We start from the raw sequence: 27,169 nt of genomic DNA on the forward strand, positions 1-27,169 counted from the left end.
GCAAAGAAAGGCTAATGAATTGATTTAAGCAATGGAATTCTTTATTAGCCAATAGCTGCGTTGGAAAATTATCCGTCTATGCAATTGTCAACATCAGTAATTTGTCTTTGATCATTAAAAGAACAAAGATGGAGTGGAAACGGGGGGTGTCCCCTTTCTGGCGATAAAATGTCCCGATATACGTACTGTGGTTTCCTTCAATGGCAAAGGAATGTTTGGTTGTTTTATTATTATTTCTTTTAATTCCATCATATCTGAAGTTCTTCCCAGTTCAAGTTAAAGGTGAGAACGCCGCTCAACACCACGTCAAGTTATCGGTGGGGATTGTCAGTTGAGATGCGCCCATTGGCGCACGTTAACGCTCAACATGTCTGCCGCTAGCATTTTCTCACTAGTCCCAAACCACCACCCCCCCCCACTTTTATCCTGCAACATTACAAAATTGTCAAATGGCTTAACCAACTAAATTTACAGTTCATATTTTCACAGAAAACCGATCAACTATTTTATTTATTTATTTGGGGGGGGGGGGCCTGAACTTCTTTTTCACCTCTCGGAAATTAAGTTATCTTTGCGCGTCCCGGGTATTAGACCCAGTCGTGCACGTGGACTTGTTTTGCTTTTTCTTTTCCGCTTTTTTTTGTACAAGAAGCTTCATGTTCGTAGTCATTAAAGGCGCCGAAAGACAGCCAAGTATCTTTAGTCTATACATCCTTCCTATATGATACAAATACCCTAGCATGGCTAAATTGGGTGGGAGTTGAGGACAAAGGGAAGGTCAGAAGAACCGATCTCCCGAAGGCGACGCAGCCGGGGTCTTTCTCGAGTGGCCAAGATTAGAAATGGTGTAATCCCAGATCCCCACTCAGACGCGCACGCAAACAGCCTCCGCGGAACTTCGGCGCCGGGATTCACAAATTGCAACGGGACGTTTCACCTAAAGCTGAATATTTTGTTGGTGTGCCACCGTGACAAGAGTACAAAGCTGCGGTTTATCCTCCCGCCCCCTCCCGAGGTCCAAGGACAACAGTTTGAAACATTGGTATATACAACCATTAAAATAAGAGCAAGCTCCACGTGAAGAGAAATGGTACGCACACTTGAGAAGTGATGGTATAAAGCTACAGATTATTTTGATAAAGGCCGACAGTCTTAACGTTTTTTTTTGTGCCTGATCGCTCAAAAGGTTTTGTACCAAGCTAGGCACGATCAGACTAAGACAGCAAAGGAGATAAAGAGGAAGAAATAGTTCTTAAAAAAAAAAAAAAAAAAAAGAAGAACAAAATAATTTTACACATAAAGACACTCATTTCTTAAATTATTTTTTTTTTTAGCGCCCTACATCAAAAACATCTGCCTTCAGTTGGTCAGTAAGGCCAGCCCTGTGTTAAACCTATGGTACTTCTAGACGTTATGCAAATTTACAGTATACAAGTTTTGATTACCATGCAAGAATACTTTTTTTTGTGTAACATTTAATAGCTTGATCTACATCCAGGAATAATTTACATTGAGGGGCAGAGGTTATAAAGACCGGAGAGCGCGACGGGTAAGTAACCGTGGTGGCGGCGGGAGCAGCCCGAGGAAGATGAAGATGCGCGGGTGACGTTTAGCTAAGGTGGAGCGGACGAGGGGAGGGGAGGGGGGACAACGGGATCTAGAAGACCGTCTGGGTCGGCGGGGTGCTGGTCCCATCTGAGAAGGTCCTGTTCAGCGGCACTCCCACACTTTTACCGTCTGGTCTACGCTCCCGGTGACCACGTAAGGAGCAGCTTTGTGGAAATCTTAATAATAAAAAAAAAAAAAAAAAGATCAGAAAAGTAAGTTCAAATAAGATCCGCAAGCAATTTACATCAAACGTCTTGACCGTGAACAACCATATCGAACGAAATGATAACTTTAGCACATTGCAAAATGGGACAAAAAGATTTTTTTAGTTCCCAAAACAGCTGAAATGCATTCACTCAACTGGAGAAAGCACCTGACGTTCAATTGATAGGAAGGTACAAAAGCTAGCATAAAAGCGATGCTAAATATGTTGGTGTCCACCAAGAATTATTATGTGTATTTATGTATCTGTTTCACATGAGAAGTTTCCTCTCAATTGAGTCCAGCTGGAGATGGAAGTATGTTAGTTAATGCGTCCTACATCAATTTCTACACAGTTATTGCACATACACCCCCCAGGGTGTGTTTATTTTTGCAATGGGTGACAATCTACTCTTAAGTGGATGATACACCGGTTTAATTCCGAGTGGAAGCCACCAACATAATGCACATGGTGTTATGATTATAGAAATGAAAAAGTTTTGTTGCAGGGGAAAAAGCGGCAATAATGACACTTTTGTTTTGCAAACTGAATAGCTTAGAGCGGTTGCTGGTTCGAGTCTGCTTAAAAAAAAAAAAAAAAAAAAAAAAGGGGGGGGGGGGTTGGCCATCTTGCCAGAATATTTGTCCTCAAGAAAATTATGAAACCATGATCACGTGGCTGGCCACAGATATCAATAGGAAGAAATGGAAAAGGCTGACGGCTTTTCGCAGCGCCCACCAGGACACGGAATGGAAATGGAGATACTGGCCTTGTTTACAAGGATTCATCCTGGAAGTGGGAGGCTATAAAATACTGGCAGGGAAAGCACTTGAAGGCTGCTGCTGCTGCTGCTTACCCAAAGAGGTAACAAAGTGTTCATGGGCACTCAGGGTTTTCATGCAGCGCTTGTTCTTGTAGTCCCAGATCCTTAAGGTTTTGTCATCCGCGCAGGTCACAATAAATTTGCCTCCCGGGTGGAAAAGGAGGCCACGGACCCAGTTGTCATGGCCGACCTAGGTAAACAGAAATAAATAAAAATTCATCGGTGTATAATAATGTGCCCTTTTTCCTTTTAAAAAAAAAAAAAAAAAAAGTACAGTGGTACCTCTACTTCTGAAACTAATTTGTTCCGGAAGTTGTCTCATCAAAGCGCTTTTTACATGTAAATAGCCTAATCTGTTACATGACCCCCTCACCCCCCAAGAAAGGCATTAAAGTACATAATGTAATGGCGGCACCATGTGCTGGAGACTGAGTCAGAATATTAAAACCTACCGACTTGAGTTCTGAAATGTAGAATACCATTTTTTCAAAGACCTTATGGATGTTTATTGTTGTTTGAACATGTTATGGTCTGTTGCACTTAGCATCATTATTCCCAAGCGTGTTTGAATGCATCGCACTGCTCAGCGTGTTTCTTTGTAAAAAAATAAATACAATCAAAGAGATATTATTTTTGGAGCATAAATACCAGAAAATCAATGATGCATGTTACACATATGAAGTCCTGAATTTTGAACGTTGATTATAGAGCGTGTATTATACGACAGAAATTAAGGTCCTCGCTTCTTATGGAGTGACGAGAGAACGTATCATACGAGACAAAATGAGAGTACTTGCTCACCAGTGTCATAAGGCACATGCCTATGCTAACATCCCACAACTTGATGGTTTTGTCTCTTGAGCCGGACAGCAGGAAAGGGCCCGGCTTACCGCTCTTCTTGCTCTGGTGGGACAAAATGCGGCAAAAATCATAGCAGTCAGTCATTTGTCATCGTTCGTGGAGGTTTAGTCACGTACACGCACTTACAATGTATGAAATACAAATGTTTGAAAATCGATCTGGCTTGTAGGCTTCTTTAAGTCAGACCGCCGAGTCTCGAGTGAAAGCGGACAGCTCGTCAAAAAGCCCATATATCAGACATACCTCATTAAAAACTGTATATGTATTTTCATAGGCAGGTGAGTTTAAAATTTATTTTGTGCAATTTCCATTTAATTGTATTCATATTTATTTTAGCGGTATGCTTCTCAGTTCGCCAAAAACATACTTCGACATAGACATTGCAATTGTAATTTCCGTACTGTACCGAGGGGAAAAGGTCGGAGCGAGACCGGAATATATGTGCCGAGGAAGTGACTTTTACCGGCCATGTTAGTGCTGCGCTAGAGTGTTGCTGCTGTGTCTTGGATTTTTACCGGAAATTATAATTTTTTTTTTTTTTACTGGCACTGTCAGCGCCGCACTAGCGTTAACGCCACGCTAGTGTTAAACTCTTTCTTTCTGTGTACCGTCTTTCTTTCTAAATATCTCACGTTTCAATGTGGGCACTTGCGGCTTTTACACAGTCGCGGCGTATGCATGTACCAAATGGTATTTCCTTTACAAATGTACTGGGTGAGGCTTATAACCAGGTAGGCCGGGAATTACGGTACATGAAATGGGGGGGAGGCCACGCATGCTACTTTTTTTTTTTTTTTTTTAAATCTTGTTTCGACATCTATGAAAACGAATCAGATCTTAAAGACCATGCAAAATGTGGAGACCACAGGAAAACATTTAAGAACCACCAAGTTGGACAGTGTATTCAATACATAAATTTGCATGGCCAAGGAGTTTTGACTCTTAACAGAACAAGTATCACTTTTGTTTTGTTACCAGGGGGAAGCAGCTCTGACTACGAACGCAACATCTTCCCCCCCCCCCCCCCCCCCCCACACCAACCGGGACCCGCTGTTCAAGATCCAAGTCGGCGCTCACCTCAGAACCGGTGGCATCGAGTATGGTGGGGTAAGCGCTCTCTGGAGCCCAGGAGATGCACTCCACCACATGCTCGTGCTCCCGCAGTTCAGCTTTGCACTCCTTGTTGGCCACGACCCACACGCGGACCGTCTGATCATTGGAGCAGCTGGCCACCAAAGTACCGTCCTGGTTGGGTCGCACCATGCGGACCCATTCCCTGTGGCCCGTGAAAGTCTTCACACAGTAACTTGTGGGCAAAAAAACAGATTAACCAGTAAATGACCAAAGAAGGAATATTGTTTTCAATTGAAAGAACTTACCCAGTTGCCACCTCCCACATCTTCATAGTTTTGTCCCTTGAGGCAGAAATGATGTGATCTCCATTGGGCATAATTGCTACGGATGATACGTTGTGGTCATGTCCTTAAAAAAAAGAAAAAAAGTTGGAAGGATCACTGCAATGTGATAACACAGATTACAAAGAGATTTTGACAGAACAGAACTGCGAAGCCTCAATGGAATCTAAACTTTCAAGCAGACTGATTTGCGCGTTTGAAGACGGATCCAAGTAGCTCGTACTGGCACCCCCGAGACGCACAAAAATGAGCAGGGACGCATAAACTAAGATAAATCTGCATCGAAGGACACAATGCTCTGGCTTTAAGGATTTCGGCATGGTGTTGGAAATCGGGCATATGACTTTTTAAAATTTTTGACAAGACAGGGCTTGAGGGTGCAAATGAATTAGTTGCTCATACACAGTTCCAGAAATTCGAGCGGGATAAACAGAGTCAGTTCCAAAGCCGAAACACCGCAGCGAGGATTTGGGAACATTTTGGATTGAGGTCAGATGACCGCAGACATCCCACTAACACTGCATTATATTATGCACTCATATCACTATATAATTGGCAAAAAAATAAATAAATACACTTCTTTGTCCTGATAGTTTTGGGAAAAAGTATTGTCCCCTAAAAAAAACAAAAAAAAAACAGTAGTAAAAACTTGACACGAGTGTGCAACAGATAAGACGAAAAATATAGTAAAAAGAAAAAAATTCTGCAATATGCGAAATAAGAATTGTACTGTATCTATTCCACTCATTGTTCCAGGGCTGGGACTCATTGCTTCCGGATACTTGCATCCTGGGAGTCACAGTTTCAAGTCGAAAATAATCTATGCCCGTTTTTAGAAGCAAAAATGGCTAATTGAATTGAATGTTGTTGTTGTTGTTTTCACACAAGAAGAAAACCAACCATGCATAGTCCTGATGCACTCAAAGCCTTGGAAATCCCACAGCTTGATGGTCATGTCCGCAGAACAGGATGCGAGCAGTTTTCCGGTCTGGTCAAAAGAGATGTCCTGCACAGAATCTGTGTGGCCCTTCAGTGTGCGCTCAAAGTCTCCGGTCTCGTAGTCCCACACCTGAACAAAACATACAGACGTTTCGACGGCGCGTCTACATCAGAAGCGTCGCAATTCCGGGGAAACGGCTTCTAGTTATTGCAAACGAAGAAGAAAAGTTCCAAAATGTGGAATCACCTGCACTCCAGTGCCAAAATATTCGGTGGGTCGATTTTCTGCTTTGTGTCGCGGGGTAACATTTTAGCTTCAAGGGAGTTTCGATCGCGCCGCTGCTTGTGAGTAAGTATATGTGTGGTCAATTGATAAAAAGGTACAATTAATGTCCTCAAGGAAAGTGGTTTATTCCCGATGGATGTCTGCTCATGACAAAACAAAAGGATACCTTTCAATTAACTTACTCTCCATGCCACATTAATTACCTCTCTTTTTTTCCCTCATTTGGAATACTCCCAAAACTCCTCATCTTAACCTCCCATGAAAATTAACCCCCCCGGAAATGTTCAACCACTATGAAGCACCAGTTACAACGGATTAAGAAAAAAAAAAGAAGAAAGCCTTGAACAAATCACAGACGTTCCATCAAGTTACACTGAAAGTGGATTACTGACGGTCTCGATGGTCAAGACCTTTTTTAATATTATGAGTATACTGTTGGAAATTCAATCTATTGTACATGGGTGGTGGCAATATGGAGCACACGTTAAGAGTAAATTATCTTTTGTGGAAGAAGCCAGAGAACGCTGATAATGTTTGCCCTTTATCGCAGACGGCCATTGAGGATAAAGACTCCTTGCCTCGTCGCTTTGCGTGGGGGGGTTTTGTCCAGTCAGTAATGGAAGACACCCCAAACTCAAGTCCTTCTTAGCAGGGGCTAAATGTGCCAGATGGCCGCAAGGTACAAAATGCACTTTGGGGGACATCAGCAGAGTTAATGTGTTTGGAGAATCACTTGATCAGCATATGATGCAGTTCATCAGCATTATCTGCAAATAAGGCTTTAGTGCAACCTGTAACTCAAAGCTAACTGCACGGGCTGAGCATCATCACCGATTGTGGATTTAGTTTCGTTAGACTAAGGGGCTATTTTGGCTCGGGGTGCTTGTCAAAACAAACTAGAGCGAGCGAGGTCTACTCAGTTAAAAATTCAACAGGGCTGCTCAAATGGAGGTAGAAAGTAGGACAACGATTAAGTGCAGGAGAGAGAAAGAGAAAGAGAGAAGCAAGAGGGGGGAGCAGAATTCAAGATTCGGGCCCAGATGGCGGGAGGGGCATGGCGGCACAGATGCTGCTCAGGAGGAATATAAATTTGATTAGCATTAGAAATTTGGTACGACGCCAAGGGGAGGGTTTGCACTGGAAGCAAACGGTGGGATTGGAAAGGGGAGGATGCCAAAACACGGAGCTGAACCCCCGCTGTGTGTGTAGGAGGAGAAGCAGGAGAAGGTGTACGCGTCTCATAAATAAAATATACACAACATCTTAAGACTATTGGAATTGTCTAGTGAGGTAGAGTTTTCCTTCGTGATGTGGCAGAGGGTAGCGATTGCATATAAACATGATAACGGTGTAATTAATCCAAGGTACGCCGATAACAGTGGGTTTGTTTGTTCATTCGTTGGTTGGTTCAGCGTTATCGAAACAAAGAGTTGAGAATTTTTTTTTGCAATCATTAACTTGACTGCTTTGGTTTTCACATTTTTAGGATACATTGCATTGTACGTACTGTACAATGTCCAATGTACATTGAAATAACTACCAAGTTGTTTGGGAGTTTGAAAGACGAGACATGGTGTACGAAACATTTTGCATTAATGAGACCAAATGTAAGATCTCCAGAAGAAATGAAAATTAGGAGTAAAGACAAAGAGAATATTAGCAGGCACAGGAATTTGAACATTAAATGCAGTGTAATTTTTTAAAAATTTATTTAAAAAAAAAAAAAAAAAATTGTGTAACATTTTTTATTATTTCTACCGGCATTACATTTTTTCCTTAAAACGAGTAAAAAATATGTAAGTGAGGTGTGTAGATGGTAATCCTTAAATCTTCTTTATACTCGTACATGCGGCGACCACGATGACGTCACTGCGGCTATCCAACGCACATTATACCTTTATAAGGAAGCGCGACCTGCGCCTGCAGTTTTAAAAATGTACTGCACATTTTCCTCCAAGTCGGAGTGTCGCTATGGGTGGTACCGGCTTGGACACCAAAGTGTGGAATCGCCCCAGCGCTCTCAACAGTGGGCTACAAACATCAACACCAGCAGCGTCCCACTCAGTTTTGTTTCTGCCGCTGAAGTCTGTCGGCCAAAAATGTACTTTTGGGCCGGTCGGTGGCCGAAAATTTTGGTGCACGACTCATTTGAAAATACACACCACATAAGCACTGACCTTTATTGTAGCATCCTCCGAAGCGGAGACCATCACACTGAAGACCGGGTGGAAGATGACTCTGGTGACAGGACTCCGATGACCGCTCAGCGCATACCTTTCCGGCGGGCGCGGGACCCACTCTTTGGGGTCCCGTTTTTGACTAACCGGTCCACCCAGAGTGATTTCTTCCTTTGCTTCGTTCAGTTTAGACTCAAGTTCCATGACCTGCCCAGAACAAAGAAGTGCGTTGGCAGATGGAGGTTTATTCAACCAAATGACAAAGTCAAATGTAAACGGTGTCATTTTGGCTGCCGTTCGTCTTCGTCACAGATTATACATTGAAAGTCATGAACAACGGATGCACTGGTGGTGTCCCAAACTATCCACACGAGCGCGGTCCCAACAAGACTTTTTAAAATGGACAAAAACAAAACAAACCTTCTTTTGTAATCTGATAACCGAAGTCCATTTTTTTTCCAAAAGACCGGCGTACTTCTTGTCCAATTCTTCATTCTGTGAGGAGAGGAGTCGGTCGTGAGTACGCGAGGCAAACGCAGTTGAAGAATCAGCGGAAATCACAAAGGCCAGCGAGGACGAACCGGCAGGAGTGGAGAGCAGAGGACAGGGGATTAGATGAAGGAAAATGATTTACGCTGGGGGCCCAGTTGCAACATATGTGTACACGCGCAAGCGCACCAGTCATAATCCTTCCCACCATAACTAATCGCCATCGGAAAAGGTTCCATTATGCATTTTGTTAAGGTAAACTGAGGCAGAGCTGCAGGTGGTGTTGGCAAATTAGTGTCGACCTTACAGTAATAGAAAACTTCAAATACGATGAAAAAATGTCTTCATTGTGTGATGAACAAATCATTAGGGTGACAGCAAAAAAATGAGAATTCTATTTGTTGGGTTTCAAAACAAACGGAATTGAACGACGCATCTCAAGTGATAATCCCTCCACCGCACCAAGATGTCTCCTTTTGTTTCAAGACAAGATTGGACCGTTAGCTGTGAAATTCAACAGTAGCGCTGTTCAGTACTCTCAATCACACCATCGGGGGGGGGGGTGTCAAGGAGGCTTTTAATGGGCTGGCAGTTACCAACAGCCAGCCTCAAGATGCGGCGCTATGTTGGGGGTGCATACCAAATGTATGAAGGGAAAAGCTCAATTAACTTCTTCTTGAGCTTGTTTCCCCCCCCCCCCCCGGAACAAGGCTGCCATCAACTAATCAGCCATCTGCCTGGACACTCACCAGCAAACACGACACGCGCAAAACTGCCAGACTACACCGCAGGCTGCCAGCCTGTTTACCACTCAGTATTGCGGCGCCGAAAGCCTCAGCCGGTATGCGCTTGTACATCTTTCCGGCGTGAGACGACAGAGTAACTGGTCACAAATCAGTTTAATAATGTTTCCAATTAAAAACAAACACACGGACATTGTCCGGTGATCATATTGGCCTGCGAAGGTTCGTTGAGGGCAGAGTTATTAAAAGGCAAGGGTGCAGGCATCCCCTGTGCCATTCATCCATTATTCAACCCGCTTGCGCTCAGAAAACGTCTGGCGGACGAATGAATGGCTAAAGGCACAAAGGAGAAGTCAAATGGGAAGGGAAGGTGAAACAAGAGGATGCGAGAAGAACTTGGGGAAGGGAGAAACTCATATCATAACGTGATTCTTTACCAGTCGACAGGTCAGAAGGCAGGGCTACGTCTAAAATATTTATAATGTACCATAACTAGGGGAGGAGCTTCATCAACGTGAAACAGGCAAGACAGATTTTCCCATGCCATTACAAAAAGGACAATGTCCATTAAAAGATTGTCAAACATAATTTAAATATCACAGATCGCCCATAAATTTTTCCCAGAGTAACATTTTTTTTTTTTTAGCAACTACATTGATATAATGCATTATGGTTAATGTCATTACTGCAGAGATAAATATTTCATTTGAAGCACCGCATGTTCAAAATTTGGATTCATCTTTGTTCACAAATGAGTAATAATAAGAAATTCATTCACATGTCAGTCACACGCTGTGAATTTGAACTGCAATATGATTTAAAAAAAAATGGTTTCCTTGGTAAATAATTTGTGACATAATTTACACACAAGCCTATAACTGGATGGAGGTACTGCGAGTCACGATTATGTTTGGTGACATGGATTAAAATGGGATATATGATTAAATGAACAGATGGACGGGGTCGACCCTTTGTCCACTTACCATGTCTAACTCCGCCTCCTTCTTGAAAGTTGAATATGCGCCTTCATATCCATTGGAACGCAGATAATCAGCAATGGCTCGATTTCTGCATGAGACAAAGAGAATCCTTCATTAACGTCTTGATAAGGAAGGAATCATGTCTTCTGCACAGTATGCACGTACCTACATTATACAGCTATAAACTAAGATGTCACACCTATAAAATATTAAATGAATATACAGTAAATCAGACGTGTGTAGGACAAGTACGACGTACGCTTTCTGGCACCCCCCCCCCCCGCCGCCTGCTTATCTATCCAACACAAATTGATATCACATGTCTGTTGTCCATCATGACCTCTTGTTGTTGTGGGCAAAGAACATCACAGGATGAATCACTGCAATGCGGATGGTGAAAATGGGGGGTGGGGGTGGGGGTGGGGTGTCCCCCATGGCGTTCATCCCACCATCGGCCATGACACACAGACGATAAAACCAGAAAAATAATACTCGAGGTGAACAAGCCTTTTGGCAGTTCTCGTTCATTATCAAAAAAATAAATCAACCAGAAAGCCCCCCCCCCCAAAAAAAAAAAAAAAGTCTGCTTCTAAAAGAGTTGAAAGCAAAGCAAAATTATTTGTATAGCGCATTTCGTACACAGGGTAACTGAATCCCCTTTGCATGAATAAAAGCATTCAAATACAAAAATAAACGCTTGAAAATGAAAAGTACTATTAAAACGGTCCAAGTCCAAGAAATATGACTAAAAAGTGGAAGTACTCCAAAACACGAGGAAAAGGAAAAGTTTTTAACCTGGATTTTGAAAACATTGACACTTGGGGCAGAGTTGGCAACTTCTTCCATTTTTTTTTTTTAAGCTTTAATAGCTGAATGGTGCTTCGCCACGTTTGCTTTGGACTCGGCGCTCCATTATTAGAGCAGAGCCAGCACGACTGGGTTTGCATTCCATTAGCGTTTCGTTCATTATTCAGGACCTAAACCATTTAGTGATTTATAGACTAGTAGCAGACCTTTCAAATCAATTCTCAAACTGACTGGAAGACTTCAGAACCGGCGTGTTATCCTCTGACCGTTGATAAATAGATGAGCAAAAAATGCAGACGGGCAGGGTTTCGAACCAGCTAAGAGTGTCTTTGAAAACGGCTCCCGGCCAGGCACCACCCAAAAAAAAAAAAAAAAAGCACAAGACATGCTAATAACCAGCATCCAAAAAAATTCCAGGATTGAATAATGTTCAAGTCTGTGAGTTGGAATCTTGGCCTTTATTTATTAATCTATTTATTTTTCCTCATCTTAGAGTGCCCTGTGGGACTGGGAAGTTATTTTTTAATCTTCCAAATGCTGCACAAACGCTAATGTAACATTCAGCTTTACAGATGCACGGTTTTACACATTTTTGCAAGTGCCACAAGACGACCTTCAAGTGGACAAGTGGTGAATATGATACGATTTTAATATTTAGAATCCATATAATTCCTGTTAGCATCAGTGAAAATGACCGAAAGACACCCCCGCCCCCGCATTGGTTCTTCTTCTGATCGTTGTATTTACTGTAATTTCCGTCCTATAAGCCACGACTCCCCCCCCCCCCACGGTTTGAACCCTGCGGTTTATGCGGCTAATTTGTACATTTTTTCTAACGGCCGCAAGGGGGCACCCCTGCGGAAACGGTAGCCGTGAGACCGGTGGAACATATGTGCCGAGGAAATGAATTTTACCGTTCTGGCCCAGTTAGCGCTGCGCTAGCGTGTTACTGCCATGTCTCTGATTTTTACCAATATGTTTTTTTTTTCTTTTTTGCCAGCCCTGTTACCAGTGGCACCAGCATTAACGTTAGCGCAGCGGCGCTATTATTAAACTCTGTCTACCGTCTTTTTTTTTTGTAAATATCTTCGGCTTTTACACAGCTGCGGCGTATGTATGTACCAAATGGTATTTCCTTTCCAAATGTACTGGGTGAGGCTTATAACCAGGTGCGCTCTGTAGGCCGGGAATTACGGTATGTACCCCAAAGAGGACTCCTTAAGCAGTAAGGGAGAAAATGCTTGAGGGTGCAAATATGAAGCGGGGCCGGAGGGGTGGGGGCAGTTTCAATCTGTCAGACCGGTCTCTGCCCCCGCCGCACCTCACCTTATGCCCAGCTAACTTCCCGTGACAACAAGAGGCCGCCATTATTAGACATCAAGGTGAGCTGGAGGTTATCTCCACCCGTGACAGACTGCCCACTTGAAATGCTCGGGGGAGGGCCAAACTGTACGCAGTTTTTTTTTTTTTTTTTGTGGCTGAGGGAACCACAACACAATGGCTTCTCTTCTTTGATCTGGTGGAGATGCGACAAGAGAGGGTGTGGCCACAATCCTGTTTTCCATTTCAATTTAGCTTAAAAGAGGTAAAGATTCCGAAAATTAGAATGACTGTCTTCATTTTCAAAATACCCTTAATTGAAAGTCATTGTTCATAAGTGTGATATGTTTTCAATCCAGTAATATTTTTTTTTTTTTTTTTTTAATGGGATTAAAAATCTCCAACAAGGAAGTGAGGTGATGGCAGTTGTAAATACGCAACAATTTACATTAAAACCACCGAGTAAGCAAGTGGGCAAAACAAAGGGGCTCGCTACCTTGAACATAATATGAAACAAATTCACTACTCAGCACCCTTGGATAGCCCACGGCAGCAATTAAAAATGTTGAAATGCGCAACAAAAATATGTAGACAGAAGGAGAGCAGAGTGGCTGGTTTCTATGGTTACTAGCATAGTGAGAACGATGGATGGATAATAAAAGAGGTGAGTCAGGCCTCCTTCCAGTCTGCAGATGACTTCATTTCCTCCAAAATTTGGACCACAGGATCAATGGGCAGGGCTACGGTATAATATCTTTTAATCATCAATAACACTTAAAAAGGACATCAGTCAAATCATGTTATTTGCCATTTATGCACATCTCAGCAATGTTCTCCTCTTGTAATTATTTACTTAATCTAACTGCAAACTGAACTCTGCACATTGAACGTTGGATATATGGACAGCTTGGATGAGACGAGCGCCATCCCTGTACAGTACATGCATGTGATAATGCACACACAGTATATTGTACTTTATCACATCTATTACATCTCAAGATTGAGAAGACGTGGGCAAGAATAAAAATTCTTCACTCAATCATTTGCACGTATCTGGCGGATTGTACACATTTTGCCCACAAGCTTCACCACTCCATTCAAAGCTAAATTGTAAATCATTAACATTTGTTAACACAATATGGCCATACTTCACACCAGGCGTGCCAAACATTTTTGTCACAGTGTAGTTATGATTCCGTTGAAACCACATAAATGTTTGGTGGCTAAAGTCAGTTAAAATTAAAAAAAAAAAAAAGGGGGGGGGGGGGCTTGGTAACAGAATCTTTGAAATTGTCGCACAATTTGACAGACAGATGGTGAGTTCGATAAAAGTGCTTCACATTTTACTGCAAAGTGGAATCATCTTTTAGAGGAGGGAGGGGAAATAAAAAAAGTTTCCAAAGATCACTTTCTTTAAGTTATTATACCTTATATATTGCTGTCTGACTAAACTGTTGCAGTCCTATCGAACAAAGCAAATAAAATTATGTTCAATACGTATTTTTATGTGCTGAAAAAAAAATTATTTATTAGGGTGTCATCGATAAAAATTACACAAATATGGCAGGTGGGTCCCACATCCTTGGAAGTGGGCTTTACTCGATCAGGACTTTTGGGGCCCGATCAGATTTGGGGGGGGGGGGCGGTAACCGATCCCCGATCCGATCATAAGATGGAGGAACGAGTCGATTTAAGCTCTCGCCCCGCGAATGTGCCAGTGGCTTCTCGTGCACTGCTGCGGAAGCACAGAGGTAAGTCGGGTGTTTCCAAAAGCAGTCGCGGCGTGCCAGTCTTGCCTTCTTTCAAAAGGTACGAAAACTGTTACAACAATGTTAGACACACACACACAAAACTCTTACGAGAGTTTTGTCTTGTGAAAGTAGTTACTTAAACCCAGAGTTTGTAAATCCCCAAGTATGCCAAACCACAATTTGGAATGGATTTCAACAGTCGCCCTAAAAATGATCTGCATGCCCTCGCAGACCCACCACAAGACTTCATGAGGTGAACTGGAACTGATCTGCCAAAGACTACGATAAGAATTATTTTGAGAACGTCAGTTAAAGTCGTGTTTGTCTCTGGTAGCCCGAGGCGACGTTATCAGTCTCATTTGGGTGCAAGCTCGCATCTCATTAAAGACGAGGCCAATTGTAATGTTTGGCACTGTACCACCACAACATACACTACATGCAGAATGTATTAAAACATCACGGCATTGCAGTGGACTCTCCTAGTAATGGCACAGAAGTACTTTTTTTCCCTTTTGGCAGCAAAACGCTGACGAGATGCAACACATTCAAGAGGTAAGAAAGACTCTGTTGGCTCCCTGGCAAATTGCTCAAATAAAAAAAAAAAAAAGGGGGGGGGGGGGGCTTGGTAACAGAATCTTTGAAATTGTCGCACAATTTGACAGACAGATGGTGAGTTCGATAAAAGTGCTTCACATTTTACTGCAAAGTGGAATCATCTTTTAGAGGAGGGAGGGGAAATAAAAAAAGTTTCCAAAGATCACTTTCTTTAAGTTATTATACCTTATATATTGCTGTCTGACTAAACTGTTGCAGTCCTATCGAACAAAGCAAATAAAATTATGTTCAATACGTATTTTTATGTGCTGAAAAAAAAATTATTTATTAGGGTGTCATCGATAAAAATTACACAAATATGGCAGGTGGGTCCCACATCCTTGGAAGTGGGCTTTACTCGATCAGGACTTTTGGGGCCCGATCAGATTTGGGGGGGGGGGGGGGGGGAACGGTAACCGATCCCCGATCCGATCATAAGATGGAGGAACGAGTCGATTTAAGCTCTCGCCCCGCGAATGTGCCAGTGGCTTCTCGTGCACTGCTGCGGAAGCACAGAGGTAAGTCGGGTGTTTCCAAAAGCAGTCGCGGCGTGCCAGTCTTGCCTTCTTTCAAAAGGTACGAAAACTGTTACAACAATGTTAGACACACACACACAAAACTCTTACGAGAGTTTTGTCTTGTGAAAGTAGTTACTTAAACCCAGAGTTTGTAAATCCCCAAGTATGCCAAACCACAATTTGGAATGGATTTCAACAGTCGCCCTAAAAATGATCTGCATGCCCTCGCAGACCCACCACAAGACTTCATGAGGTGAACTGGAACTGATCTGCCAAAGACTACGATAAGAATTATTTTGAGAACGTCAGTTAAAGTCGTGTTTGTCTCTGGTAGCCCGAGGCGACGTTATCAGTCTCATTTGGGTGCAAGCTCGCATCTCATTAAAGACGAGGCCAATTGTAATGTTTGGCACTGTACCACCACAACATACACTACATGCAGAATGTATTAAAACATCACGGCATTGCAGTGGACTCTCCTAGTAATGGCACAGAAGTACTTTTTTTCCCTTTTGGCAGCAAAACGCTGACGAGATGCAACACATTCAAGAGGTAAGAAAGACTCTGTTGGCTCCCTGGCAAATTGCTCAAATAAAAAAAAAAGCTGTTAATCAGTTTGGGGATGAAAATATTTGATGGCTGCGATGATAAAAGTGCATTCTACGGCAGACAAATTTTAGAGAGCTTCAGTTTACGACGTGAAAACACAGAACATTAGGGTTGGGAACGGCGCGCAGGGGAAGAATCCGTCGTCACGAGGCACAAGGGGGAATGCTCATTTCTCGCAGCATTTATAGTTATTTATTTGGACTGTTTTTATATATAAAGCTGCAAAGCACTTCTATACAAATGTACATTCAGATGACTTGTGATTCCGACTACATAAGCGGAGGTAAAATAAAATCGAAGATATAAAAAGATGAGAGAGGTTGCCACATTCGTACTTTTCAGATTCTGTGATTTTTTTTTTCTCCCCCCCATGACACTTTTCTTCGCAATCAGAGCCAGAAGTAGACAAATGTACACAAAGCACCTAACAATCAGTCTCGGGGAGGGCCAGCGAGCAGAAACTTCAAAAAAATAAATAAGACTGTCAGCCCATCAGTACACGGGTGCCCGCCAGGTCTTTGAGGGAAGTAACATGTTTGTGTTCTTTAGCTATTTTTACCTCACGCCTGGGGCGGCGAGTCCGCTGACCCTGTAAAAAGCACACAAATGTGCTCTTCATTGGTCGCGCGTTCAAAATATAAAAAGTCAGTTGTCAAAATGATACAAAAATCGCACAGCTGAGTGTTGCTGCCGAACAGTCACCTGATCATTAGAAGAAAAGAAAAAAAAAAACAAGACGTTCACCACAGCGGAAAAAAAAAAAAAATTCTGGGGCTGAATTTTAGGCTACAGGGATGCTCAATTTACGACTAATTGCAAGCTCATCAATCAAAAGAAAAAGGAAAAAAAGGCTAAACTGGGAACATGTAGATGTCGTTCAAAGCGGGTTCATTCAATTAAAAGGAATTTCTATGCAACAAAAAAAAAAAAAAAAAGATTGCTGGTGTTCAAACAATTCAGAAAAAGCAGATTCCAAATTCTTGAAGAAATACCCGTCTGCAGACATGAAATAATTTTTACAAAGACAAACAACATCTTAGCTCTAGCATCGTATTAAACGAGATGCTTGAAGTTCAGTTTCCCGATGGTTAGGATGGCCCACAGGGTGGGAAAAGAGCAGTTTTCGGTGTGGTGTGTGTGTGTGTGTTGTCTTGGAAGTTTCTTCTGAATAGCGCAGAGTTAATGCAAGCTTAGCATTCCAAAAGAGCTCCCCATACCAACAAGCCCCACCCACAGCACTAATCGGAAAAAAAAAAAAAAAAAAGAGGAAAAAAACCAGAAACATTGTTGGGAACGTTCGCGGCGTTGTCACGTAATTCACAATGGGAACATTTCCCAATGACACAAAAAAAAAAAAAAAAAAAAAAAAAAAAAATCAATGCATTGGATTCATCTAAATCAAAAGGAAAAAGTCAGAATGTCAGGGGGTGTCCCGGTCAGATCATGTGATCGGAAATTGGGGCCAATCGCAGAATTTTCAGCTGCTCTCGATTGAGTGAAAAGGATTACATTTTTAAACGTTCTGAATTTCTGAAGGTCACGAACAGGACTTTGATGCGATTTACAAAAACAATACAATCCTCTCGTTCAAGTGTTGCGCTGGCTCCTTTGCTACACGATTGCAGCGTCCAGTCGGAGAATCCAACAGTCGCTTTTCAATGACGTCACGTTTGTCCCTCACACTCGAGGCGCGAGCAATACGACAGAGCTTCATTTATTTACACTTGTGTAACTCGCTCAGTCAATCGTGCTTGGAGAGACGGGCGCAGGGGTGACATACTAAAAGAGGCGACTGTTCATTTGGGAGCAGACTTCAATAAATGGAAGATTGCTGGGACCCTTGTGAGGATAAGCACCTCAGACAATGGATGGATGGATGGATGCCGCAATGGTCATTGCGCTCGACTAACGCTCTATTAGACATTCTAACCACTTTACATGCAAGAGGAGTGTATACTTAGCACAATCGTCAAAAAAAAAATAAAAAATTATCATTGCTCCATGACTGTTACTGCAATGTCACCTAAAATATTTTTTCTCAATCGACGGTCAGCCGTCGTACTCGGGCGGCACAAACTTCCAGAGAAAAATTCCTTGTGCGTTTCTGCATACTTGGCCAATAGAGGTGAATCTAACTAAACGGTTTTAGGTTCAGATTTCCAAAATTTGTCAGATACGGAAACGCTGTTGTCGGGGCCAACTGACGGAAAAACTAAAAGGTAACCCGTTGCAGAGCAGCGCGCCTACCCATTTTCCTCTACAGCGTTAGCTGACTTGACAAATTACGTTACACGCGAACGCAACTCGTATCAAAGCGCCCAAGAGGCCTCCTTCGGGAAGAGTCATGCGATTGCACATCCGCCCATGCCAAGCGGACGGCAGCTTCTGGCTCGGCCCGCGACCCTCCCTCCTCCTCGTCCCTACCACAAATTTAACATGTCTTTTAATAGACATTACCGTGAGGGATCACCTGTTCTTGAATTGTTTCTCATAGAGTTGATTGCACAATTAATGACAACGTACATTTATTTCCACATGGCATCGCTTCTCCATCTCTTTGTACTTGTCTATCGTGACAACCAAATGGCATCCGAGTACGGGACCCTTTTAATGTCAAACAATTACGACAATAAACACGAGTATGGGTTCCCCACTCCAGCTTTCCATCAGTTTTTGGAATTTTTGACCTGTAAATTGTTAAGGAAGCCTGATATAAGTCACACAGTGGTTACCAGTTTGGAGAAGCAGCAAGTTATTGCCACCAGCTGAAATAGTTATCATGCGTTCTGTAAATGTAATATGCCATATCCAATGTGTCACTTGAAATGTACATGTAAATAGGCCAACAAGAACAATCAGGAGCCATTATGTCAGAACTGGGCACTTGGACATGGACTGTAAATCAAGTTAAATGATTGTCAGATTAAACCGAGAGCCGGATGAAAAACTGAGGGCGGACTCGTGCAGGGCGAGGAGCGGCGCTACTGCCGCAGCTTTTTGGCAAAACCCAATTCAGTATTTTAAATGCAATTTAAATGTACAATGGATAGGTTTCCAATGACGTCACAATTGGATAAATTAAGGATAGAAGAAAAAAAAAAACTTCCCGTGTTCTCTGACCTCTATGATACACAAGATGGCGGAATTGGAAACCTATCCATAAAAAGGATTCCCTCGTCCTTCGTTGTGCTAGAGTACAGCATGTAGATATCATAAAGCCCCAATATACCAGCTTCCACGCACTAAGCCATGCCAAATCCACAGGAACCAAGAACAGCTATTGGCCGGAGGGACCAGAAGAACTGAAGGATTCAAGCAGCGTACTGTACTCGTTGACAAAGGGAAGTATAAGCAGGTCCAAAAAATAAGAAGAAGAACTAACAAGAATCTCTAGTCTAGCAGTGTATAACACACCAACACCATTATTTGCTGTGCTAATGCAGTCGTACCCTTTGGTCACTTGTAAAGAAACTAATATTTGCTAAGGTTTGACAGTAATTGAACAAAAAATTTTCAAGAAAATAACTTTTGGAATAAGATTGGGACTGAGAACGTATCGAAACAACGGATAAATGAACAAATCACAATGTCCTTCAGCCTTGTTTCAACCAAGCGTTATGTTTGCGTTTATTACAGTATACTGTCAAGTTTAGCATTTACCATGACCAAAATATCTGACTTGAAACATCACTTTTCAGTATCACGTATTATTGCCTCTCAATGGATTATAGTTATGCTTGTTCATTCTAGTACACTTTGGGACAGTGGACCCGGCCAGACCAATAGAGAATAGTTCAATTTCTTTCGTTTTTACAATCCATGGAAAAGTTCATTCAATCAGATGGAAACACAAATTTCCATTAAAAAAAATATAATGCATTGCAATAGCATTCCACACTTTTTGTTTATCTGTGCTGTCTCACAAGGAGTGACAAAAAATTCCTGTGGTACAAATAGAATTGAAAACCGGCATCATTATTATTCTCACAAAATGAACACTTGACGTGATTGAAAGACGTGTCGGCCACTTACAATTCATCTCGTTGCCTTTGTGAAAGCACCATGGTGACAGGACGGCGTGGGCGGGGCAAGGAGGGAAGACTTCCTAGTCGACGGTGCAACTGCTGTGCCCTCCTCAGTCAGGAGACGAGCCGTGCGGATCCGATCCGAACGACGCCAGAGAGGGTGATCCCCGGTACTCCTACAGCAGCAGTCGGCGGAGTCCAGACGCGAGCTCGGGTAAAGCGGGGGACCGCGGGTATCGGGCCCCTCGGGGACGACAGAAGCGGAGAGCCTGCACACCGGTCAACAGCCGAGTCTCCGCTGCATCTGAAAGGGAAAAACGGAGGCGTGAGTTACGTATGCATGGCCGATAACGTGGAGAGTGGGCGGGGTTGCCAATATTTATAGGTCAAAGAAGTGCAGCGTCAATGCACATAAAAAAACAGATGGAAGCTGTTTATTCTACCTCAAGGGAAATGCAGCACTCAAGAGGAAACACGAGTACAGCTCATAAACAAGTCAATTACAAAAATGGCGTCAGATGAAGTCAACTCAATCACTTGTTGCTCGGATTTTTCGGGACGTTCTCAATACGTTGCAGGTCGCTCCCGCTGCAAAATGACTGTGCAAACATGCAAGCGTCGATCCACACTTGTAAACTGACAAACTCCTACACGCAAGTTTGTGACCGAAGGGGGGGGGGGGGGGGGTGTCATGGCTGAGGAGCCCCCCCCCCCAAAAAAAACCCAGCTGCTCACTTGTCAAATTCCAAAAGGCCATCATGTCATTATCACACCTCCTCGGGAACTGCCGAGCAGAGTGATGAATGGCGTAAATCACAAAGAGTGGACGCCATCCCTGTGAAAGCTTCTTTATACTCCCACGGTCGCAGGGGCATCACGTGACCGCCGCAAATTGACGCCATCGTCGCTCGTGATTGGTCCCGTTTTAGTCACGCGCCGCGACGGCGTACTCGGCTCTCCCGTTCCATCCACGTACCGCTTATGCCACCGCCTTGATCGATTATGATAAAACATATCTTGTCATCCATGTCCAGTTCGAGCAGACACTATTCGACGGTCGCCACTGTTGTTGCTTCGTTCTGGAAAGGAAACTAAAAGCTACCGTAAACGGCCATAAAACGCGACACCCCCGACTTGGAAGACGACTGCAGCACATTTCCAAAACAGCACGAGTGGGTTGCGCTCGAGTATAAAGGCAAAGCCGCAGAGAGGTCAGCGTGGTCGTCACCAGTGTAGTGTCATTTGAGGAATTTTTACATTAAATCCCGTGGGGTGACAAACTAACACGATTTACACAGTGTCTTGTAAATACACCAAACAGGAAAGCCAACAGAAGGCCAACTATGAGACACAATAAGCATCTTAACTCTGCAGGGGCCACCGTGACTAAATCTCCAACTGAGCAGTAAACAAGGCCAATTTGCTTCATTTTAGGATCCTTACAGATGCATTAACTCATAACTTGGACACTTTTCTCCAGAATCAAGCAGCCAGTGTTGCATTGGTCATTGCTTTCAGAAATAAATGTATTGATTGTTTATTTACATTTCTTCTCCACCTCCAAATGTGTGAAGCTCTCGGATTCTGCGATCTTTACCAAAGCAGCAGTGAAGGAAAGGACTACTTTTCCCAAAATGGTTTTCCTTCAAATACCCGTGACTGCAACCACGAAGGCAGCAGACATTGAAAATGTTCACTGGTTGGCAGCCATTTCTATTGGACTGATAAAAAGGTACAAATACAGATTGCGCTCTCGCCTCTATTTGCATAACTAACACACGAACTTCGAAGAGGACGCGGTCCACACAGACTCACCGACGGAGCTGAGAACCAACTACTGAACTATGATGTCAGCCCCAGACAACATTCCAAACGACCGCTTACCTCTCACAGGGTGTTGATTACGGTACGTCCAGGGTCTCTGGATGTTTCCCAACAAATCTGCGTTGGTGCAATCACAAAAATACCACAGCACAGTTGACAATGGCAAAATGACCAAAATATGACCGATATTATAACCTTGCAAACGACTGTGGAACCTCAATATTAGAATAGAATCATTGTACAATTTAAAACTGGCAAATACGGCGCTTAAGTCACGCAGGACTTAAGCGTTTGAAGTGTCACCATGCACGGTGTCACGCAACACCTCAACAAATGTCAAGACTTGAAAGTCGGAACAAAAATAACCCCATGTTTTGCTTTTGTTGCCAGCGAAATGTGTCGGTGATGTTCAAACTCAAAACAACTACGGTGAAGACAAGTTGACTCCTCTCTGTCCTGCCTGTTCGGTACAACAGAAGTAAAGTCATTTCAATTCAATCTGTCGTGGAACAAGAACTCTTCTTAGCCTCAATTTCAAGCACAAACAAGCAGTAGTCATTCAAACATGTCCAACAAAAGGTAAAGCACAAGGTGAAGGTTGTTAGTCTTTTTACACTTGTAAAAGTTAAGAATGTTAAAGGGAAAAAAAAACTAATCGCCTATAAAATTATTGAAGCTTTTATGATGCCATTAATGACTGAACAGATTAACTTCCATGATTTGGTGGACAGTTGTTTTGAACCGATTGGCTTCGAAAGGAGATCCACTACTTGGATGTGTTTTTGTTTTGTTTTTTTTTTAAACAAAAGTGGGAAGAAGAGTAGGTAGCGGCCGAGGTGCATAAATCAATCTGCTTGCCGTTCCCGCTATTGATTCCATTGTCTGGGTCGTAGCAGCAATAATCATTGAAATGGTGCGCCGGGGTTGTCATTTAATTTCCTGATTAATCCCCACGGTTCGGCGTCTCTCTGAGAAGCCTTTTTAGCTGAATGACAAAGCGTCCTCTGTCACTTTAAGGAGAAGCAGACTCGCGCCGAGTCACAACTGGACCGAGCCACGCCCATGTCTAACGGACCACATATTTGTCGCTTTGCGTCACCAGGCTTGCGTTTTTGGGTCTTTTGACAGTTCAGGAAACCGGGTCAACTCAAGGTAGGAGTCACAGCAACCCAATGGGGAACGTGTCATGTGATTACTTTCGCAAAGTTTGACCGTACCTCCTTACTCTTTTTTTCCTTTGACAACACTGGCTGTTAACCTCATAGTCACCTCAGAATTGTCTCGTATCATAATACAGTAAAGCCTTTGCCACTTTTCAAAACCATCCAGAATCTGGACTGCATTCATTTCCTAGCAATGACACAAAGTCAGACAAGTTCAGAGGAAAATAGCAACAACAGTGGCATCAACAGTGTTTGCCTTTAATACACACTGACAGGCTCTTAAAAAAGTGCAAGACAGCAAAATCTCCACCCTCGCTCGACATCATTTCCTTTTCATTGCACATGCTAAGAAGACGGGAACACACAGCAGGCACCAAATCAGTTCTGTGTTCATCAATCCCAGTCAGGTTTGGTGGTGCCAAAACAAAGAAACTCCGACTGCAGGGAAAATCCATCAGTACAACCCAAAGTACCCAAACTTGAGGACTTGCAAGCTGCCAGAACTGAGAGACGCGTGCAAAATCCTCTCGGACACTCCACATCCTGGTCACCGCATATTAGGGGACAGACTCACCTTCTAAATCCTGATTCATTACTCACGCGCAGTACGACTGCAGAAGCACAATTGAATTGTTAAACCGTGTACAATTCCCGAAAGAAAAAGACGTCGCAGTCCCACAAATGAAAAAGCCAATTTGAATATTTGAAAAGTATTGACTCAGAACGAGAGTGCACTCGCACGTTGTGGCTGCCACTCCTCCCTCAGGGTACGGTTTTCTTTTCAAGTTTAAAATGGCTTCCTTTAAGCAGGAATCCTCACCATGGCGCGGCCAAAGTTGTTTCGCACCTGTCGGTGCCATAAATCGTCGCTTGGCTGGAACCAGCTGCCTCCTTTCTAGCTCGCCATCTAGCGCGTTCATTACATTCTGAGCAACTTTACTTCATTACGACACGTTTAGCTCCTTTTCGGCTCGGTCGGGATGCTAATCTGAATATGCATGAAGTTCTTTGGGCCGAGCTATCGGATGCCTCCTCACTTGCCTCCATGAAGAATGACTGCAAGAACAAAAAAAACTGAGCACACCCGCAGAAACTACAGCATGTGGAGCAGGTTAAAACGGCAACGGCTATTGACACAGGCTAAAAGTTCAGCTTATTTTTTTTTAAATTTAAACTAACTGTGGCATGGAAGCAGTTGCCGCTCATCAAAATAAAGTAAATGGCATAGTCTTCGATTCGTTCTGGCTTGAGTCTGAAAATTCTCATTGGATCATCACTTCTGCGCACCCACTCGAACCCCCAATTCGAGTCGCCACCAACTCATTCATGCACACCCTTCCTGATTATAATCCCCAAGAGAAAATGAGAAAATTCTTTCACTTATTATACTTTACTACCTTTAAAAGCACTTTAACGCCATCTCCTTCTTCAGCAGAATCAGGAGCAACTTGGGCCTCGGCATTTTGCTTAAGGACACAGAGGCACGGTCACGAGGGCTGAGGGTCGACCACGTGGGCCGTGCCGCCCCAAATTCGACTTATACTACACTGTTTAATTTCTGAAGGCAATTTGACAACACCTATCAGAAGGCAGCAAGAGTTCACAACATTAACAGATTCTCTCACCCAAAAAAATACACTAGAATTTTCTCATGTGGTAGATTTGTCCTCACGGACAAAAGACATTTATGGTTCATAACGTTAATGTCTGAATTACAACATTAGCCTGCTAATATATTAGTCATCTGATTCCTTTCTCTGGTCATGCCACACATTTCAGTGGCTGTGGGTCGCTCATTCCAATTTGTGGATCAGATGCTAGCCATGGAAAGCAGATTTGTTTGGATGGCAAACTGGGTCGGCCCAACACTAATAGCAAGTCAGAAGGAAAAAAAAGTTGATAAAATAGTTTTACCTTGACTTACATCTACAGATTGATTTTTTTTTTTTTTTAACTTACAAACTGTTGATTTTTAATACAAGGCAAACGTCAGATACGATGCTGCTTGGGTGAAGTGAACGATGCACCTTCAGCTATTTATTGAAAATCAAAATGAATTTATATGTGCAGAGAGCAAGCAACATAGTCCTCACACTGAACCGATGACGCTGTAAACGGCCAACCCGACTGATTCCGACTCCTCGACGTCACTCACCAAACCCGAGTATTACAGTGACTTTCACATGAACTACACTTAATAAAGCACGTTTCTCTCTCTACAGTCACTTTGGGATTGAGTTGGGTTTTTTTTTTAATATGGTTTACAAAAAAGTGTTAATTTTCTTGAACAAACACATTCACAAAAGTCTTGCGATTATTTTCAGGGTTGCATTTAAATTCACTGCTTAGAGGAAATGTTTTTTGTTCAAGTACAGTCTCATAAATCAGCATATGTACCATTGTTCATAGAAAAACAGCCTGAAAGATATCCAAATGAAATTACGGCAGCAACAACAACAAAAAAAGGAAAACATCATTATCTACGCGATGAATCACTGCTGTTAAATATAAAAGACGCAGTTGTATGAAATTAACGCTGTTGTTTTTCTATTTAAAAAAAAGAAAGAAAAGCAAAAGGAAGCAATCTTGGAATAGAATAGAATAGAAAGAGAAAAAGAAAGGCCAAATGAGCTGGCTAAGGAGAAGACGCAATTCCAAGAAAGCCCATCGTCGCCTCGCATGTGCTCCACCCTGATTTCTTCCCCACACATGACGGGCGAGCTCCGGCCGAGCCCGACGGCAAACTAAACGTGTCGTGTACGAAAAGCCAGACGGCGATTGTACAGACAACTCCACCAATCAACCTGGAAATATTATCTACACGCCCAGAACCAAACGTTTATGTGCGAGCATTACCGGACGCCCTTCCTCGATGCTAACATCCGTTGTAGCAGTCAAGCTAATCGGCAGGGCAGCGAAGACTCATATCGGACGGCTTCAAATTTCATATTTATCAGCAACGACGTTGTGTCAAACGGCTAAAAAAGAGTGGGCTTCGACCCGTTCCCGTAATGACAACGCCAAAAGCGGCAGGAGCCTTGCAGCCCAACCCAGTGACATGTTATTATGTCTTTAGCGCGCGCGCGCGCGCGCACACCCATATGATTTAATAAACCTGACCACACGAAAATATATCTTAAATGTCAACTATGTAAGCTAATTAAGTTACGGCGAACCTTATCCTCACTTGCCTACGGATGAAAAGAAAAGTTAGCTTGAACGTTACCTCGTTACATTAGCCCAGACGGGAGAGGCCGTCGTGCACTGAATCTCAATTATTAAAATGTATCGTTGTCACCGGGACCGAACACCCGGAATTAAACCCAAATGATGCATACGTGTACGAAGGGAATCAAGTGCAGCGCCGACACGCTACCTGCTGCTCTCGAGCGAGCAAGCAAGCAAGCAAGCGGCCTAGCCGCCATTTTGAGACATAAAAGGAGGTGCAAAAAAAAAAAAAATTACAGCCACATCGTCATTTTCCCCCACCTAACGCCAGTTTCCTTCCACCCTGGGCCGGCTTCGTAAACTCGCACAACTCACCCTATTGTCTCTGTCCGCGAACGTCCACGCCGCAACAAACAAACCCTCCTCCTCCTCCTCCGCCTCCTCCCAAAACAAACAAAAAATAGCCAGCAAGCAGGCCGTGAAATGTGCGTTCCGAATTGAGACGTTCCAAACGAAGTGGAGGTAAAAAAAAAAAAAAAAAAAAAGTGCGGCCCTTTCCTGCGTCGTCTCGGGCGCCGCTCGCTTGTTTTTTTTTTTTCCTTCCGAGGTTACCGCATTCGCTTCTGTCGGGGGCGCGCACGGAGACCGCGTTCACGTCGAGGCGGGGGCGCGCACGTCCTTGACAGGAAGAAGAAGAAAAAAATAAAACACGCGACAACCTCTGGAGGTTTTATGCGATTATTTGTCCAAGTTATGAATGATATTTCACTTACTTTTGATTGCACCTATAACGATTCGCGTTTTGTACAGTCGTCTGTTACCGAACTTCCGTCATATTTATTCTCTTGTGTTTAGTTTCCCATTTCA

At 43.1% G+C, this 27,169-nt stretch overlaps 1 protein-coding gene across 4 annotated transcripts; it reads right to left on the reverse strand.

Annotated features, from left to right (window-relative positions):
• Positions 1-522: 522 nt before the first annotated feature.
• On the reverse strand, positions 523-26,982 carry pafah1b1a (platelet-activating factor acetylhydrolase 1b, regulatory subunit 1a). 4 transcript variants are annotated; one of them, XM_061827805.1, is made up of 11 exons: positions 26,678-26,982; positions 20,155-20,451; positions 10,527-10,611; positions 8,732-8,806; positions 8,312-8,518; positions 5,810-5,978; positions 4,874-4,976; positions 4,572-4,800; positions 3,435-3,536; positions 2,667-2,823; positions 523-1,784 (listed from the first exon to the last, which is right to left on the reverse strand). In XM_061827805.1, the coding sequence occupies exons 2-11, from the start codon at positions 20,184-20,186 to the stop codon at positions 1,711-1,713; spliced, it is 1,233 nt and encodes a 410-aa protein (XP_061683789.1). In that variant the 5' UTR covers positions 20,187-20,451; positions 26,678-26,982; the 3' UTR covers positions 523-1,710. The 4 variants fall into 4 exon arrangements, with proteins under 4 accessions (XP_061683789.1, XP_061683793.1, XP_061683790.1 ...); XM_061827809.1 differs by lacking the exon at positions 26,678-26,982 and adding an exon at positions 26,624-26,663; XM_061827806.1 differs by lacking the exon at positions 26,678-26,982 and adding an exon at positions 26,361-26,547.
• Between the last annotated feature and the right edge of the window lie 187 nt (positions 26,983-27,169).

The sequence above is a fragment of the Syngnathoides biaculeatus genome, chromosome 8 (assembly GCF_019802595.1).
Source record: "Syngnathoides biaculeatus isolate LvHL_M chromosome 8, ASM1980259v1, whole genome shotgun sequence".
In the NCBI taxonomy this organism is placed as follows: domain Eukaryota; kingdom Metazoa; phylum Chordata; class Actinopteri; order Syngnathiformes; family Syngnathidae; genus Syngnathoides; species Syngnathoides biaculeatus.

What these genes read in the sequence shown, in the direction of transcription:
- pafah1b1a (XM_061827805.1), bottom strand. Translation starts at nt 20,186, where the DNA reads ATGGTGCTTTCACAAAGGCAACGAGATGAATT. An exon ending in CAAAGGCAACGAGATGAATT is followed by an intron (nt 10,612 to 20,154) that starts GTAAGTGGCCGA and finishes TGTCTCATGCAG; the next exon opens with AAATCGAGCCATTGCTGATT. An exon ending in CGGAGGATGCTACAATAAAG is followed by an intron (nt 5,979 to 8,311) that starts GTCAGTGCTTAT and finishes TGTTTTGTTCAG; the next exon opens with GTGTGGGACTACGAGACCGG.